Source organism: Thamnophis sirtalis, unplaced genomic scaffold, assembly GCF_051295495.1.
Source record: "Thamnophis sirtalis isolate CommonGarterSnake01/CBP01778 unplaced genomic scaffold, rThaSir2_p1.2 scaffold_5, whole genome shotgun sequence".
NCBI lineage: Eukaryota > Metazoa > Chordata > Lepidosauria > Squamata > Natricidae > Thamnophis > Thamnophis sirtalis.
Window position 1 is genome coordinate 68,128,186 of NW_028261385.1, and position 20,389 is coordinate 68,148,574.

A 20,389-nucleotide genomic window follows, 5' to 3' on the forward strand; every position below is an offset into this window, starting at 1 on the left:
CTAGGATAGTGATGTGTAGATGGATTTCATCAGTGTATCAATGATACCTGACCTCATACCAATGAATGACTTCCTGGTGACTTAATATAAACGTTAGATGAGAGTAAAGAAAAAGTAGAGCTCAAGAGATTCCACAAAGAAAGGGGTGGATGGGCTAGATTCCTTCTCCCCCACCCACTATTACTGACTATATCCATTGTATTTCCCACTCATAAAGCTTGGAAATGGTCCAGAAACATGCCATGATCAATGGTATTCAAAACTTCTCATCATTTCTTTTTTCTTTTTCCCTATTCTATTTTTTTAATTCTGTGATTTAATGCTTTAACTTTAACGTAACAAGTCCTATTCAGTTTGATTGGGCTTATTAAACAGTTTTATGAGTGTATAAAATAGGTGCTATATATATAGCAGAGGTTTTCTGTTTCCTTTCTTTTTTTAAAGATACATTTTTAAACAATTTTTGACCTTTTTATACATGTAGTGCACTGTCTTAAGCTGTATAACTTGCCTGCTTTAAGAAAAAGACTCAGTTGAACAGATTGGTACCTATTTTTATGCAAATAATTGTAAATTCCTATTGCAAGTCATTGAGGCAGCAAAAAATATATAATTAAAAAATAGTAGTAGCATTGCAGTCGATAGTGAGCTGAGTTTCTATCTTTTCTTTATCATTTATGTGATAATGTCATTGTGTCAATTTATTTGATTTACGTTATGTTGTTATCACACAAATTATTTAAGTTGCTGTGATGACGCATGCTTTATTATAACAGACCCTGAGAAATAATGGACTTTTCCTAAGTTAGTCCATTAAATCAAGGCTTCCCTTTATAAATAATTCTGTATTTTCTGTATAACTACTTCTTTTTCTTTTCTTTTTTCCTGGCTTAGTTTTATGCTGGTGGGAGGCGAGTTTACATCTGGCTGTTATATTAAATGCTATGCTTCTTCAGTAAAAATGTAAAAAAGCTCCCATATTTTCCTGTTTTGAAATAATATAAATTTAAAACAATGGATAAAACCATTACTTCACTAGCGCTGTTCTACAGAAATTCCAACGCTTATGGATATACTCCAGATGCTGTGGTGAACCAATCACAGCACTAGTGGGGTTAACTGCTTCTTAGAATTCCCCCTGCTCTTGTTTTTCTTGAGCAAACTTATTACCGCCTTATCTAGGCAGAGTGGGGATGAGAGTTGACATTAGTCTCACTTTTCCTGCAGAAGCCTGGTCACAGGTTTAAACAATGATAACTACTTGTTATTATCTGCCAGTTGATTACCGCTACCTAGAATGTAACCCACAGTTTGAGAACTTCTTAAATAAGGCAACAAAGCAATCATTTTGCTAGAAACACTTTAAAAGCAGGGCAAGACTATCCAATTCCAAGAAAGCATTCGTGTCTGCAAAAGGAATTATCTTAAATTGAGACTAAAAAAATTAGGTTCTTGATCCAGAAGGCTGATTTTTAGCAATTTAATGTAGCGATATGGCTCTTTAATAGGAAGGTTAATATTCATGAATCCAGTTTTAGTTTAGATAAATATTTTAATGCTAAAGTTAAATTATTTTAAAGATCAGCTAATTTGAGATGAAGCATTGTCTTATCAGTAGATCTGTGTGTTCTCTCTCTGTCTTTGTATTTCTTTCTCTTTTGTCACCTAGATTAGAATTGAAATTTAGCAGTTAGACTTATGCCCATATACATTAGTTTCCTGAGGATAAATATAGCTCCCTGTGATTTCATTTAACAGGGAGAAGACTGTATTATGTGTCACCCTGTTTGGCAGCTGAATTGAATTGAGGATGGAGATCAATCTGGGCATCAGTTACAAAAATAACATAATTGATGCAGTTATGATGAGCCGGAAGCATATTTTTAGTTGACTCATCTCCAGTGAATAATGGATACTGTTGATCTATTCCAGCTTGGTCCACCTGAATAAAACAGACTCAGGAAAGTGAAACTGGTGTCATGTATCAGATACCCATAGCAAAAAGGAGCACTGTCCCAATAAGACATGCCAAATAAAAAAGACAGATGCACTATGTACACCAGTTTCTGATACAAAATACAAAAAAATGTATCTGTGGAAAAATTGCACAAATCAATACAGTAAAATTTTGGGGGGTTAGCAACCTCCCAGCTTTCTCTGAAAATACCTCTATTAATTGAAATATTCCAAATGGACATTCATTTACTGACGTTCAAGTTTAGACATGCTTAGTAATCATTTCATTTAAAATCCCATTTTTGCCAGTATGTAACTTAATTACTTTATCCTCTGGGTACTTTGTCATGCATGGATGTTTGTATAATTATTTTGCAGTGTAATTTGTCCAATTCCTGTTCTATGTACAAGATTTTATATCAAAACTGATGGAATGCGAAGAACAATGTTGTGATTGGCACATTTTTATTACTTCCTGTGTTGTATGTTGTGTCTATGATTTAATATAGAATAGAATTCTTTATTGGCAGTATAGTAGGTATCTATAAAATACCAAGAATCAAAATTGCTCCCATATGTCCTTTCCTACAGCATAGATTCCATTATTCATTCGTTTCACTTGTTTTTATTTATTTATTTAATGTTTACAACAATCCCTCTAATCTTTGCTTCATTCCTACAAAGTAGACCAATCAGGGAACTGACTTCACAGGAAGACCAGAACTATACTTTGTTGAGACAGACTAATAGCAGACAAATATACACTTCCTAATGGTTTACAGCATTCTTTTGAGTGATTTACAATGTCAGCATACAGGTACTCCCTGACATCCGACCACAATTGAGTCCAAAATTTCTGTTCCTAAGTGAGACAGTTGTTAAATGAATTTTGCTCCATTTTGCAACCGTTCTTGCAACACTTGCTAAGTGAATCACTGCAGTTGTTAAATTAGTCACAAATTAGTCACACGGTTGTTAAGTGAATCTGGTTTCCCAATTAACTTGTCAGAAGATCACAAAAGGGGATCATGTGACCCCGGGACATTACAACCGTCATAAATATGAATCAGTTGCCAAGTGTCTGCATTTTGATCACGTGATCGTGAACATGCTGCAATGGTCGTAAGTGTGAAAAATGGTCATAAGTCACTTTTTCAGTGATGATGTAACTTTTAACAGTCACTAAATGAACTGTTGTAAATTGAGGACTACCTGTATTGTCTCCAACAATATGGGTCCTCATTTTACCAACTTTGGAAGGATGGAAGGTTGAGTCAACCTTGAACTGATGAGAATCAAACTGCTGGTAGCCGGGAGAATTAGCCTTTAATACTGCATTCTAACCACTGTGCCACCATAGCTCTTTAATACAGCACTGTAGTAACACAACCTTGCAAAAAACCCTGTGACTTCCATTCCCTCGCTCATATCTAATATTGTTGGGAAAGTCAGTATCAGTCTTTTTTTTATTATGTTTTCCTGCCTCCCTGGGCTTAGTTCACATTTCTTCACTGCTTGTCTTAACTGCTTCTGGATGGCGTCTCCATTTTCACTTTCCTTATACCTTGTGACTCTAGGCAACTGAAAACACAAAATAATAAAAACATAGAATATCATAAAACATGTATACTTGTAGCCAAGCTCCTAACCAAAACCCCATATATGTTCTGCTAAGATACCTGAGGAATATGAGATCACTGGAGGAAAAAAACATGGAATCAGTATAATGAAAATAGCTTCAATTCAGTCAGTCAAACCTTTATTATGACCCTAAGGCCAGTAATCAGATAAAATCAGATAAAACAAGTCTGCTGAGATGAGAAAAGACTGGCCATGTGTGATCAGACACTAAAGGAATTTGTCTCTGGTGCATAAGCTCTCCGTTTACATGCAAAGTTGTATAATCATAAGAAGAAGATAGTAGAAAAGATGAGAAGGATAATAGTAAAGCAGCCATACAATGAGGGTAAATATCCATAGACATAAGACAATACTGTGGTAATTAGATGTTCGGTAGAGTAATGTCACAAGGGAAAAACTTTGTTTCTAGTTGTTTTGCCATGCAATGCCCTATAACATTCTTTGTTGTGCCTTTTTAATGACGGTTCTAATGTTAGGTGTCCATTTCAAATCCTGGGAAATCATAAAACCCCCAAACATGGTCTCTACTATTGATACTGTATTGTCTAATGTCTAAAGTCATGAAGAAGACTATGGCTGAAGAATTCTACTGACACCCCACCCTCCCAAGGACCTATGTGTTAATGTGGGAGAGTAATTTTATAGTCCCCCAATATAACAGCAACAGTCTGTGCATCAAGCCGAGCAAAATGGAAGGCCTGGCAAGGATTGAGAGGAGAGATAGGAAGCTGTCACTCACTCATTTGGAAAGACCCCTTGTGTTGCGAAACTGGGAACCACAGGCTTTGAAGGTCACTGTCCCAAATACACTGCTTAAGGATATATCCAGTATTTGGGAAGCTTAATCTTTCAGTCTTTGAAAGAGTACATCTTTCCTTAAGAGTCTTAAGGAGTAAACCTTGCAATATTATTTTTTAATCAAGTTGATTTAAAGTGCTCTCTAAGAATCGGAGGGAGCAGAACCATGAAAAAGAAATTAACATTAGCCAAAAGTTAAAAAGATAATGTTGAAGTCTAGCATTTACAGAGACCAGGCCTTTATTTAAATGTAGAGCAGCATTCTTAATTCATCACGGGGCTGCTAGAATAGCACTAATAAGAGCAAATGGCTTCTAGAATGTTGAGATTTATCTAACTGCAGTACAGATTTGGATCCTTTAGAAAAGCAGAGAGCTGATCTTGGTTATAAAAATCTGGCAAGCTGCTTAGGATCAAGTGGTCCCCTTTTCAAATGGAAAAAATAACAGGATAGAATAGCTGAGATCAGTGGTGGGTTTCCATTTTTTTTTTTACTGTCAGCTGACACATGCGCGGGTGTGCGTGATGCTTCTGTGTGCGCACAGAAGCGTCCGGGCAGGTGGGCAGAGCCTCCAGCTGCCGCTACTACCAGTTCGCCCTATCCAGGCCAAACCGGGAGCAACCCACCTCTGGCTGAGATGTTATTCTAAATCTGTTGTTTTGTTAAGTAAGTGATCTGCCAAGAGGCAGGTAAAATAAGATCATAGTTCTTTAAAATGCCATTGAAAATGAAATGACACTCTGTATAGAATAGCATGGAACTTGGGGAGAAATTCATATTACTTAACTACAGTTATGTGATAATTTGTCCTACTACATTTGCATTGAGCCAATTGATGATGAACCGTCTCAAGAATCATAATTAACTAAACAAAGCTTGCCTCCAGAAGTTGTGAATGCCCCAAGACTGGAAGTCTTTAAGAAGATGTTGGATAGCCATTTGTCTGAAACGGTATAGGGTTTCCCGCCTAGGCAGGGGGTTGGACTAGAAGACCTCCAAGGTCTCTTCCAACTCTGCTATTGTAAATTTGTTAATGCCACGGCTACAAGTACATTTAGAGAAAAAGAACACACAAAACCTCTGTGTTCAAAGCAGAACCTCACTCTGTAATGAACAACTGTATTGAATTCAGCACTTTGATCCAATTCATTTCACATGTGTTTGATTTTGAATCCACATCACTTTCACATTGAAACATAATTTGTACAACAAGACTGCCAGAGCAGGTTGACACGTTTTAAATTGTCACTCTTAATACTTCAAACATTCTGGAGAGCATGAAAAAGTCTAGTAACAATGTAAAAGTTACAAAATCTATACAGACTTTTTTTTTTATTCTGCAAAAAAAATCTGATTTTATAAGGTTTTTTTCCAAGTGTGCCCTATCCAAACACGTTTGCTTTTTTATCTTTATATAATTCCTTCTGTCAATGGGACATTATCTTTCATTCCTGATGTTTCTCTTCTATCTATAGTTATCTTAACGATTTGGACCGCATAGCAGGCCCTGGATATCTACCCACTCAACAAGATGTTCTTAGAGTCCGAGTTCCAACTACAGGAATCATTGAATATCCATTTGACTTACAAAGTGTTATTTTCAGGTAGATAAAAGGTTTTTTTAAATCTTTACAGTGCTACTTAGGAGGAGTTTGTTTTGAGGGAGGGGGTTCCTACAAGGAGCATAAAATATATATTTAAGGAATTGTACCAATAGAAAATGCTTTTTTGGAAATGTATTCTTTTCTCCCACTCCTTTTAGTAGCAGCAATTGAAGGAAAATAATTCAACCTCTGAGAAGTTCGTAGTTTAAATCAATATTTTACACTGATCAAAAATAGAGAATGCAAAACGGAGTATTGTGTTAAGTCATAAACAACATGTTTTTTGAGTGTCAAAGTTTGACAAATTGTATTTTATATATTTATAGATCAAAGCCACCAATTCTTATAAATATCCTAACTACTAATTCTGCTTCATCTTGTGTAAAAACATAAACTGGAAAATTTATAAGAATGCTCCTATTTTTTTATTCTGCCATTACACATAAAAGATTATTACTATTACAGTTACTCTGGAAAAGATTGGACTCTTGCCCATATTGAACAAAAAACCTTCCTATTTCAATTTTAATAATTACACTCATTTTTAAAGGTGTATTTAACTTGTGTAATGGCAGCGGCTATATCAACTTCATTTGTAGATTTGTTGAAATTCATTCGTAGATGTGTTGAAATACAAAATTTGACAAATGATGCCTGTTCTATATAAATGTATATTCTAAAGAACCCTTTTTTTTGAAGTTTTTTTATTTTGATTTTTATTAACTGCGGTCCTGAAGCCAAATAAAAGAGGCTCCTCTTGTTAGTAAATATGTTATTTGGCTTTATTAGTCTCTATGTCCCTTAAAAATGGAGATAATTTGGAAGAGCAAAGCACCTCTCAGGGAATCGTATAAGGAAAACAAAAATTTCTACCTTCCTAGAGCCATAAGTACAAAGACTCTGGGGATAAGAAATGTTATGAAATCCACAGTCTAGGACGGAAAACATTAAATGGATTTGAGAAATAGCCCATCTATATTTACTCCAAGTTACAGTGTATAAATGCGTCACAATGGTAAGTTTGTGGCAGTTAATATTTGATGATAAAATTCAGGAACACTGGTGATACCTCTCTGATGATCAGTGCCCCTAATTTGTTCCGTTACCATTGATTTAAGCCATTATAAGACTTAATAGGCTTATATTTTCAAGAGAAAGACTGATACTATGTAATCATTTCATGGAAATTTGACATCAGTATGATTGATAGCAGTCTGCCAACAGTATCTATACAAATTTGTTCTGGAATGATGGTGCTGAATCCTGTTCAGGAATATTAAGTTATTGCTGGGTTGGGTTCTACACCATTACATATCTCATTTATCTGTCTGTCCCTTCAAAGCAGAATAGCAATAGCACATAGACTTATATACAACTTCAGTGCTTTACAGCACTCTCTGAATATTTTACAACATCATATTGTCCCCAACAATCTGGGTCCTCATTTTACTAACCTTGGAAGGGTGGGGGGGTTGAGTCAACCTTGAACTGGTCAGGATCAAACTCCTGGCAGTAGGCAGACTTAGCCTGCAATACTGCATTCTAATCACTGCACCACCAGAATGTATGCCTGCTGTCAATGTAAACATTTGCAGAATGCTGAAGTGTAGATGTATTCACTCTATTGTCATGATCCTTGAGACATAGCATATAAATAATATAACAATGAAAACATATCCATAACATTTTAGAATTTGTACATTATTTTGATTTCTATGAATTCTCCTCCTATTCCAGAATGGTGGATGTGGGGGGACAGCGATCGGAACGAAGAAAATGGATACACTGTTTTGAAAATGTCACCTCCATTATGTTTCTAGTAGCTCTTAGCGAATATGATCAAGTACTTGTGGAGTCAGACAATGAGGTAGGCCATCATCAAATGCCCTTGAGAAGTATGTTTCTAATTAAGGCACTAATTGCTTTCCCAAAAATCATACAATTTTGTGATAGTATTCTCTGACTGCCCAGGAATTATTTTTTTCTGTGATTTCATCCTGGTTTTGAAATACTGTGCTCACAGACGTTGGTCTACATGGTTCTGCTTCAGTCTTTTTGGACATTAACTAATATTTCTTACTCTCTAAAACTGGAAATTATTCTTCTCCAAAATTACATTTTTATTTGTAACTCATAAGGCATATTTATAACTCATCTAGTCAGTGTAGAGGATAGATATAGATTAATGTTAATTGACATTTTTATTTCTGAGGTAACTAATCAACTATAAACAATTATGTTCACATTATGTCAACTACTTAAGTTCTAAACCAAATAACCCCAAATTAATTGATATTTATTATATGATCTATACTTAGGACCCCTTCATAAAGGCCTGTTTATTCTTAGGTCTAGTGGAATTCTGAGCTCTCTTCTCCATTTCTATGTTCCTCATAAATAGTTGGTCATCATCTCTCCTCTTCTCCTGCCTTGAGTGGCAAAAGAAGGGGTGAGGAGAGAGGGGGAAATTCCTTCCTTTCCCTTCAGTTCTCTGATCTCACAAAATGGTCACTCTGGCCTGAGAGAACTGATAGCAGAAGACCTTATCCCTCTCCTCTCACTTCTCCAGCAATCCCAGAGAAGAGCAGGTGTAAGAACAGTATTGGGCAATGGCTGGGCAAATAGTAATTGAAAGGAGGTGCTCCTCACCCCTCTTGTCCCCCTCCCATTTTGTATGTGGAGTATGAGTACTTTTCTAAATTAGCATAGTACTTTTCTGCAAGCCCCTACATGGAACTTTAATGCTTCTGTATGGAAGAACCTACAGTCCACAGACTATAATCTGAACATACACTTACCATTAAAGCAGAATTTTGTTCTCCAGGATTGCATAGATTCTACAGGGAGACTGTCACTACAATTGCAAGATCCTGCAAATAATAGCAATTATTTTAAGAAGTGCTTGTGTTGATACTCTTGCCTATTTCAAAGCACTTCTTCTGTATCAGATCTGAAGCACTTCAGAGCTCTAGTATTTACATTTCTCATCAGTTTCTTTCCTTTCTCCACTCTGAAATTTTTCTATTGACACAACTTACCCCAAAATGTCATTTAAAATGCAAATATATTGGAATGAGATATTTATAGAAGTAGAATTGAGAACCACTTTGGGGTTGTGGTTAAGGCACCGGGGTAGAAACCAAGCGACTGTGAATTCTACTGCTGCCTTAGGCATGCAAGCTGGGTTGGTGACTTTGGGCCATTCTCTTTTAGATTACAGTGACAAGCTGCTCATTAATTCCTGTCACAATTAATGGATCAACACTCAGTTGATCTGAAAAAAAAGCAGACCCTGCACTTGCAAGAAAAAAGATAGAATGTTAAAAAAAATAGGAAAATACAACTCTAGAAAGATAAAAAGTGCAACAGCTCTATTTAGTAAAGGAATTTTGTACTGCATATTATGAATTAAAACATTATTCTTTGTGCAGTCCTCTTTTGTTTAAATATAACAATTGTTTTATGCTTGATTTTATGCTTGAGTAGAACACAATTAGTTGGGAGCATTTTGTTTTTATAATGCCAGAGGTCACTTTTGTGTTAATAACTTTAACAGAATATCTCAACCTGTTCTGAAAAAGAACTCCACATCTCCACTTATCCCTTAGAGTCATTAAGATGAGCCTATGATACAAAGTAATCCTGCTTTGCATTTTTATGTGTTAGTCCTTTAATTGATACATGATTAAACAAAGCTCTGTTGTACTGCTTTGATTGTTCTTTTGGTTACGTTTTAAGATGATGAACAACTAGCAACAGTTTTCCTTATTGCTTTCTGATTTCTGTAGCATTTTAATGACACAGGAAGCATATTTGATTGAAGTTACTTGGAACTACTATTCTAGATGGATTAGGTCTGCATGGGAAGATTTTAAGATTCTTTTATATTGGGAATGGTGAATCTGTGACTTTAGATTTGGAAAAACATAGACATTGGAGAAAGGATGTGAGAGCTATACTGGCTGGCAGTTCAACTTCTAATCAGCCACAGACTCGTCTTCCCACTCTACCATTTCTTACCTGCCACAATCAAATGGAAGTCTTCTATTACCTGGAAACCACTCAGTGTTCAGTGATGGGGAACATACTTTGCCTGCATAATGTCCTAATTAAATAGGCTATTAAGATAATGGTGTCAATAAAAATATGTACTTCCAATGGAAGAGAATGTATCTAGCTCCTGGTTGAATTGTGGAGTTCTCGTTGCTTTCTGAGCATGGTTATTGCTTGCAGGTTTTTCATTATCCAACTAGCTAACATTATCAGTCTAAGTGAATGTGGGATTTGCTGCCCATATTTTTTGTATATGATAGCTTGCCCTGTTAGTTTTGACATCCAAAACTCCAAAAATATGTGCATCATTGCTTGGAAATAACTGCATCTCAAATTAGGTAATGGCAATTTTCTGTATCTATACATTATATTTAGTAAGGATTATAGAATAATTTATTGCCGATAAACTATAAACCTCACTCTAATAAAGTACAACAGGAAATGTGTGTCTCTTTAAGGACTTTCTTATCTACTTTACTTTCTAGCTAAGAAATTTGTTATATTGTAGTCATTAAGTACAGTATACAAATTTTCATTAAATGAATATATACTCCAAGTTTCTTCTTTATGTACTGTAAGTGTACGTGTTTTAAAGAAATGTTTTAAAGAAACATTTACTCTCCATATGGAACTGGAGTGTAGACATGGACCATCATATAAATTTTTACTTAAAACAAATATTTGGAAAAATGTTTTCATTTTTAATTTTCCACTTAAAGCAACAAACTCAAAACAAAGCTGGAACAAATCATAGGAAATACTGATATATCAATTCATAAGTATAATCTTTATTGTCATTGTATTTAAATACAACAAAATTTGTTGTATTAATTAAATACAATGAAATAACACATTTTTATCTGTATATCTCTTCTCCAATTTTACATGAATTTTTAGTATTCTGCAGATGTAGTTATACCATAAGTTCTTCTGCTCATCATTAAATTGCAAGTCAGCTTGGATATATTTAATTTATATACTCTGTGAACACTAGAGGGTTCTATAAGCCTTTAGGTGAAATGGCTAATTGTAAATTATTTACGTTTTCTTCTATTTCTTTTCTTTTTACCTATTTTAATCTCTTCCTTTGTAATTTAACTCAGAATGTGTGTATTTGTGTGTGTGTGTGTTCCAGCATAACTCTGGAATGCCTCAAGCAATTTCAACCAAACTTGGTACACAGTTGACTTACTCACTGGAAAAAAATGTGGGGGTAAGACACTCCTAACACCCCTTGGGTGTGTGTGTTCTGTTAAGATACAGCATGTTGTGCCTTAAAATGGCTTCTACTGTACAGCGCAGTGGAGTTGCCATGGTAACGGCTTCACAATATGGCTCCCTCTGTTAAGGGGGGAAATTCAGCATTAGAAACTATATATGGTTCAGACATTTTCCCCTTATAAATAAATACCCAGGCAATGCCAGGTTAGCAAATAGTTATTATAAAATGCTGCCATTAGGACAGAACCTTGATTTGGTTCTGAAGGCAAATGTAGATGCATGGTATGACAAAGACCTAATATAAAAGATTATGCCTTTTTCATATAGAAATCAAGTACAATGCTAGCATACTCTAGCATGAGACTTTCACCAAAGATGATTAAGTCTCCATGTAGTTCACTGAGTGATTTTGAGACAGTCACATTCAATACTGTTCATCCCACAAGATGTAGAGGATCCTAGAGGAAGCAGTTAATTCGTATCCTTGGCACTCAGGCTGAGTAACATTAAAGAACCTACCTCAGTCATGGTGGTGAGAGATCATGATCAGGCCAGTGCAACCCCTGTGGTCTTCCTTAACCTTTTGGTGGCTTTTGATTCTATTACCTATGTTACCCTTTGGTTTGTCTTCAAGGAATTGAAGACAGTGCTGCTTTGCAGTGCTTTTCCTCCATCTTGAAGAACTTGTGGAGATTTCTTTTTATGGAATAACTCGAGGAACTCTCCTCCCTTTGCTCCTCTGTTATATCTAAATGAAACTTCTGAGAGATGGTTTAGTATCATAATATGTGCCTGATACACAGTTATACATCTTGTCCCTAGACAAGATAAAAGATAAACAGATGATAATGGTAGAGATGTTGACCCAGTACCTATAGGAAGTCAAGTTTTGGATGGGTAGGAAGAATCTTCAACTGAATTTCTCCAAGACAAATTACTTTGGGTTTATTCCAGAAGTGGTTGCTGCCAGTTTGGCCAGGTTCAGTCGAACCAGTAGTGGAATTCAGACCTGGGTTCCATGACCAGCAGCAACCCAGGCCTGCCACGGCCCAACCGGTTCTCTCAATGCCGCTTGGCCACCACCTTTTTGGATTTTAGTGACTGTGTGTGTGTGCAGTTCACTGTAAATGATTCTGCACACAGAACAATTTACATTGAATTGCGCATATGCACATGTGGGTTGCGAACCGGCAGTAACACCAGCAGCAACCCACCCCGGTTTATTCCAGGGCAATTCAGTCTTTGATTCTAAATGAGTTTATATTTCCTCACTCAGAGATGATCTGCAATTCTACTAAATTCAAGTTCCTGCTCAAGGAATAGCTGGCAATTGTGGATAAGAGGGCTTTTACACAGCTACATCTTTTACATTTCTGGATCAGAATGCGCACAGTCATTCATGCCATAGTCACACCCATGTCCTTTCCATGGGACATTACAGGAATCCATGGGATTTCCCTTGACAAAAATCTGGAAGCCATAATGGTTGCAGAACCTGGAAGCCTGGGTATTGAATGGAGTATCTCAATATCCTCAGGTGTCCTTGATACTTCAGGAGCTTCATTGGTTACCAGTTGGCCTTTGGGTGCAAGTCAAGGTGTATGTCAGCATTTTAAGACCCTGTATGGATGGGGACCCAGTTATCTGAGAAATTGGCTTCTCCTGCATTAATCTGTCCATTCAGTTAGATCAAATAAGGTCAGTTTCTCCAGATTCTACCCTCTGATTGGCTTCAGAGGTAGGCATTCTCAGTGGCTTCCCCCAATTGGTTGGAACTACCAGTGGGAATCCAGTTGGCGTCATTTTTCATAAGTTTAAGGTAAATGTCAAAGACTTCCCTGTTCCATTTCCATGGAAAGAAAGTATCCAAATACTGGAAGCAGGGATTGATTCTAAACAGGATTGATATCCGGCATGTGGTGTTTGCATTTGTCAGTATTTATTGATTATTTTTATGCTTGTATGTAATTGAGGTTTCCAGGTGTAATTTATTTGTTTAGATTCTTAGCTACCTAAAATCTGTGAGAATGGGAAGCATAGACTTTGAGGTAACTTTCACTAGAATCAATAACTATGGCAGAAAGGAATTTTTTTTCTTTATTCTTATTTTTATCCCCCCCCCCTTTTTTTCCTTTTCTTTATGTATTTTCTATTTTTTCCCTTTGTAACTTTTATTTGTTTTATTTTCCTATCTCTTTGTAGTTTGCATTAATTTTTACTATAGTAAAAATTATAGTACTTGAAAAAACCTCCCCATGTGTGCAGCAATACATCCTTCTATTCCATCCTAACCATTTTCCATATAATTTTTGTTCAGTTTGTAACAAAAATATTTAGAATAGATGCCACATTTCCTGAATGCACAGTAATATTGATCTGCCCTGATTGATTATATGTCATTAAGTCATTTTCAACTCCTGTTGACCACATGAATAGATTTTCTCCATGACAATCTATCCCTAATTTGTTATTTTGAGGCACCCAATAGTGTAGTCATTGCCACTGAAACTGAATCCATCTATCTTGCTGTTGGCCATTCTCTTCCTGTCTTCCATTTGTCCCAGCATTACAATCGTTTCCAGAGAGCTGGCCAAAGTAGGATAATTTGAACCTGGCCATTTGTTCCTTGAAGGGTTGATTTGTTTGATGAGATCAGTTTGTTTTGTTGGCTGTTCAGGAGTCTTCTTCAACACAATATTTTAAAAACATCAAGGATCTTCCTATCCTGCTTCTTAAAATTCATATTTAGGTTCCATGTTTATAGAGTATACCATGGCTTGCATGATTCTGATCTTGGAAGATATAAACCCGTGATGGTGAACTTATACCATGTGTGCCCAAAGTGGCACATGGAGCTATGTCACCTGGCACGTATGGCACCACTCATTCCTCTTCCAGGTTTCTGGCACGCATGCACACACGCCTATCAGCTATCCTTTGCACGAGAAGCAGTGCCAGAAAGCAAAAGAGTTGGTCTTCTAGTTTCTGGCGTGCACATGCGTACCGGCCAGCTGATCATCGCACGTGCATGAGTGCAGAAACCCAGAAGAGGAACGAACTATGCCGCAGATGTGCACACTGGAAACCGGAAGTTCATTTCTCGGTGTACATATGCCCCCTGGGCAGTTGCTCTTCAGGGTTGCGGCCCCAAGGAGTACATTCTCTCTCTCCCTCCCCTTCCCCCTCCCCCTTTTAGGTACTCAGTGCCAAAAAGGTTTGTCATCACTGATATAGACACATCATGGTATTCAAATACATTTTTCAAAACTGTCATGGCTGATCTATCAAGGGCTGGCCTGCAGCATATTTCTTGGCCACTTGTTCCTTTACCAGTGATATTAGATTCTAAAATGAAGAATGTAGCCACCATTTTTATATCTTCATTGTCTATTCTAAAGCTGTTTGTTCTACCTATTGTCATTAGTGTAGTCTCCTTTACATTTAATTTTAGTTCCTTCTTTTTTCACTGTGCTTTTTGACTTTTAGTACTAGAGCTTGCATTTTCAGCTCTTGGGGTAGAGTTATCAGCAATGTGCCTGGAATAGTGTTCCAAATAAAAAGGAATTGGAATAATTTGTGACCAACTCAATGAGGCAGTATCTGCCATATGGTAGACATCATCAGACATTTTGACAGGCTCCCAAACATAAAGATATGCACTTAAATCTTCGCTCCCTATAAGAAGGCAAATGTTCCAGAGAAATCCATAAAACATTTCAACATTCAGTCAAGACACCCATAAATCTTCCTAATATTTTTAGAGGATCAAAAATAAAATATAATAGTTTGTATATTGTGATTTTCTTTAAGAAGAAAAGAAAATAGTTGGGAACAGGATTATTACACAGTAGATATACTTTTTTTTTTGTGAACGCCAATAAATAAGGTTTGAAAATTATTTAACTGTCTAAAATCCCATTTAAACCTTATTTCACTAATTATTATTTTAAAAAATTCAAGTAGTCTGCAATTGCATTATAATAATTGATAAAGGGCTAGGGTTATAATCAAAATGTTGTTGATTATCATAAATGGGTAAAATTATGTTATAACTTTGAAATCTCAAAATACACGTATTTAATTATAGCTGCTATTTTAATATGCAGAATAAAAGTCAACAATGATTTGTTGGCACATAATCAAGCAATCGAACATACCACAAAAAAGGCCAAGAATGAGCATCCAATCCTGCCTACATTTGGTCGTCAGCTTATTGATTGTCATCTGTACAACAAGTCAGTTTACTTTGAACTATTCTTGGCCTTACTTAAGCTTTATTTATTTACAATCAGAGATCTATTCACTAGCTTTCTGAGGGCTGATTTTTACTAAAACATAACATTAGCGTTCCTAACACCGATCTTGCTATAAAAGCTTTTCCAGTGATCATAATAATAAATAGTTAATTTTCTATGACCTTTCCATTAACTGCATTACACATGTGCATTGCTTAGTCCTAATTGCCATATTTTATCAAAAATGTTGGTTAATGAATCCCAAAATGCTTCTACAGCAGAGTTTTCTACTCATTATCAAAAAAGCTGCAAGTGTTAGGATCACAAGGATAAACCTGACCTTGCCATTAAAGTAGTAGTAAAATATTGATTCAATAGATTCAACTCTGGAAAAATCCTTCATGCATGAACTGCTACAGTGTTCCAGAAGTTCTGGGTACTTGGTGTATGCCTTAGAACAGCGGGCCCCAAACTTTTGGGCACCAGGACCGGTGCTGTGGAGAGAGGTTTTTCTGCGAACCAGAAGGGTCATGGTTTCACATGCTGCTTGCATCCCACGGATGGCGCTTTGCTTGTTTGCCTGGCCCAGTTTCTATCATGTCATGGACCAGGGGTTGGAGACCCCTGCCTTATACACTTAAACATATTTTGCTTAATCTGCCTAATGTAATTTTAGCATTCCTGTTAACAATTAAATAAATTGTTACCTACGTGAAAGTGCTATTGAGGATACCTCAAGTCAACTCTGACAAACTAATGAGCATAGAAACTGTCTCAAAAAAATACAGTTAGGTTAAACTATCTTTTAAAAACTGGTCAGCCTGCAATTGTCGTACCTCCTTAGAATTAGTGTTCATATTTTTTAACACAATGGCAGCACATAAGAATGCCATGCTTACATGGTTCAGCGTAAAATAAAGTTTTACATTGTCTAACTATAACTCTAAGGAGCGCAAACAGTCGTCTGTTTTCATTTAGCTTAGAATGAAAAACATAGAGGTCATATTTTGCTGATTGGCAAAGATTAAATATATTAATTTGGGGAATTTCACTGTACAAAACAAAGTATTCTAAACCAAGTATTGATATTTGCAGATAAACTATTATTCATAAGCTCCATACCTACAGTTTTATTTTGTAAAGATGAAAACTTATCAATGTATATAGAGAAGGCACAGAGTATTTAAAAATGTGAATTTGGAGTAGTTTGAAATCCAGCAATTTTGGATAAAATCTTTTTTAGGAGGTATGTGTGCAAGTGTCTAGGCCAGCAGAGCATATGTTCACAAAAGCTGCTGTGTCTGAACAGGGCATAGCATCAAAGCAACTTATATCCAAAATTTATGAAAGCAGAGAACTAAAGAACAGTCTTGTATACAAAGAATTGTGCTTCTGTTCTTGGTATTACTAATTAAATGGGTAATCCCGACCAAAAGAAAAAACAGAGAGTCTAATCACTAATAGATGATAGAGATGTTTAGGTGCGTTATGTAATTACTGTAATGAACTACTGCCAACACATATTAAAAGGCCTATCTAGAAGCAAAGACTAAGGAACAGACTAAGGTGCAAAATATATTTATGTGTACATGTGCACACATCTTTATTCTTTTAAAAACCATTTACTAATTTTGATTCTTCTATTTATGCTGTTAGAGCCTTTCTGTGTAAAAATAATATAATTGAAATGTTTTGGCATCCTTGAAGAATGCATATTTACCAATGAGTTTTACTGATTAAATTATAGCCAAGTCATATAATAAAACCTACAGCTGTCTAATTGCAATAACTCCTGGCTGCAGTGATACAGTATTTATAAAGATAGGATATTTCTTCGTTTGCAAACTAATAGAAGCAAAAGCTTCAGTCAAAAATAGAAGAGAACATTCTGCATGGGCCACTTAATATTTATTGGGGTGATCTCTTCTTTTCTTATCCCATCACTTATCTACAAACAAATCCTTAAATCCTCATAATTTCAGATTTGTCAATATTGGTTTGTTTGTTTTTTATTTATACATCCCTTAATATTTTTAAAACACAGTCTATCTGTAGAGGTAGACTATAGAGGAAAGAATGGCAAATATTGGAGGCAAAGTTAAAAGAGGGATCAGCCTGAATCTACATAGCCATAAGTAAACTAAGTCAAATCCCCTTGAATTCTGCTGACCTTTATCTAACCTCTACCAGGTGCTAACCATTAGTTGAGAATATTCCTGTATCTAGGCGTGAGTAGCAATAAATCAATTTAATTAAACCTTCATGTGTGGACCTTATCTTTCATACCCAGCATAGATAGTCTTAAAATTAACTTCTGGTCAGTTGTTCAAAAATATCCTTTAATATGTCCAATGTTATGCCTCATTCCACATTAGTACTGTAAATCACATTTAAGTGGTCCTCTCCTTTAATTGTAATCATTAGTTCCTTCTCGTTCCCTCTAGTGTCCACCTTCAAAATATCATCCTGTCATGTTTCTTTAAAGATAATTCAAAACAAAAGCATTTTCTTGTGGGATGGATTCTTATAACTAATTCTAAAATCTTATTTAAAAATTATTTTCCTGAGGTTTGAAGGAAACCTTCCCGTGCTGTAAAATTTGTCAATCCAAAGGTTTCTAATAGCTGAAGAGCAGTTAAAAAACAATTTCCGAAAGTGATTAGAAGAGCAATAACAACTATTTCCAAAAGTTATTTTTAAAAGGAAGTATATTTGTCCTGTGTCCTTTCAAAGATCCTGACTGTGGCTTGGCTGTTGGTTGTTTTAAATGCCCTGTACTTTTTGTTGTAGTTCTTGTGTTTCCCTTCCCCTTCTTTGGGTTTGTGAGCTGCCCTGAGTCCCACTGGGAATAGGGCGGCATATAAATAAAATGAACCTCGAACCTTGAGTAAGGTGACTAGTCTCCCAGAGCTCTAAACTCATCAGACTGTTATCTTGCAGCCTCTCTGTGAGGAGCAACGATAGGCAGCATTTGTGGGTGATCCCAGGTCCTTTCCTTGTTTGAAGAGGACATATGAAGAGCGTTACTGGGTCTTCATTTTGCTAGAGTCATCAATTTTTGGCAGATCTATATTCAGTTCACCATTTCTTCCCGGAAGTTTCGTCTTGGGGAAAAAATATTATGTAGTAAAGTTATTTCAAAATCACTTCAGCCTATGATTAATGCTAAGCAAGAAACAGAAAGTGGAAACCTTGTGCTAGAGGATAATACGAAAAACAATGCAAGCCTCCAGTTATTTTTGAATTGATTAGATGAGTTGAGCCTTGGAATTTAAAGAGAACTCCCGATTCATCTTTTCATATATTTGCATCTATATATATATATGCCTTTTTCTATTAATTGTATGATTTGTGCATCTATCAAGGGGGGTAAACATATGAACAGATTGTGCCTTTGAAACAATCATTATAGGTATGTTAATGTTACTTGACTATTTTTTGCTCTTCCAGAATCGAATGGAGGAAAGCAAAGCACTATTTAGGACAATTATCACATATCCCTGGTTCCAGAATTCTTCAGTCATTCTATTCTTAAATAAGAAAGACCTTTTAGAGGAGAAAATAATGTATTCACATCTAGTTGACTATTTCCCGGAGTATGATGGTAAGTTTGTGTTTTTGTCCCCATAAAAATTGTATGCGAATAGTGTAACAGCAACAAGACAACATTATACAATTGATAGGTGAGAACAAGCTTGCCTTCCGTTGTTCTGTCATATTGTGGCCACCATTCCCAAACTTCTAATTAAATTGTGCATTCTTAACTACATGTTCAGATTGTCAGTTGTTAGTGATGGAGTTTACCATATATGTCATTCTTCCCAATCACATGAGATGAACAGAACAGAATACTGTATTTTCACGACCAAAAGCCGCACCGGATTATAAGCCGCAGTATCAATTAACGTTAATTTTTCAAACTTTTTCCATATATAAAGTGCACCGGGTTATAAGCCGCACGTTTCCCGACGCTTCTGGACATCTGTTGCAGTTGCGAGGAGCGGAGAAGAGCGCGAAGGTTCTTGGCGCTCCAGGAAGCCGCGAAAGCAGCTGGGAGAGGCGCACGGCTTGGTTTATCCTCCCTGGACGTCGCAGCAGCAGCCCCAAGCGCACCGATCTCTGTGTTTTTCGCATCGGGGCATGCTCTTGCAGCACACCCCGATGCGAAAAACACTGAGATCGGTGAGTTTGGGGCTGCTACTGCGACATCCAGGGAGGAGAAACCAAACCGCGCGCCTCTCCCGCTTCCCGGAGCGCCAAGAACCTTCGCGCTCTTCTCCACACTCTCCTCGGCTCCTCACAACTGCAATAGACGTCCAGAGGCGGCAGGGGCTATCGAGCTGGAAATCCAATCCCCATTAGCCCCAAAACCCGCTTCTGGACATCTATTGCAGTCGCGAGGAGCGGAGAAGAGCGCGAAGGTTCTTGGCGCTCCAGGAAGCCGCGAAAGCAGCTGGGAGATCTTTTTCCATATATAAAGCGCACCGGGTTATAAGCCGCACTGCCGGTTTTGGATCAAATTTTAGGATTTTCAGTGCGGCTTATAGTCGTGAAAATACGGTAAGTCAAATTCACATGCAATGCAGGGAGACTTCCATGTCTTACTAAAAGGATGTGGTTTGTTAAATTGATAATTATACTTTATGCCTTGTCCCTCTATTTATTCAGAAGTGGAGAGAGAAAGAGAGAATGCACCTGCTGAAAAATGTTCTAATAAAGGAAGCAAAGAGAAGGGTTTTTTTCCCCTTCACTTTTCCCTCCACCCTTAAAAGCTGACATGTTTCTTTCCCAATGGCTATATTGCCTGGTGTACTCTTCCATTCCCAGTGATAGTCACTCTAATCTTATTCTAAAATGAGGCCCCCTATCTTCTTTCTCAA

General features: G+C 36.6%; 1 protein-coding gene across 1 annotated transcript in view; it reads left to right on the top strand.

The window, feature by feature from the left end:
* The window catches only part of LOC106555020 (guanine nucleotide-binding protein G(q) subunit alpha), a 95,047-nt gene that overhangs the window by 67,698 nt on the left and 6,960 nt on the right, over positions 1-20,389 (top strand). Inside the window, exons 4-6 of the mRNA XM_014073785.2 lie at positions 5,872-6,000; positions 7,738-7,867; positions 18,960-19,113. Coding sequence (XP_013929260.1) covers positions 5,872-6,000; positions 7,738-7,867; positions 18,960-19,113 — 413 coding nt within the window. The remainder of the gene's footprint in view (positions 1-5,871; positions 6,001-7,737; positions 7,868-18,959; positions 19,114-20,389) is intronic.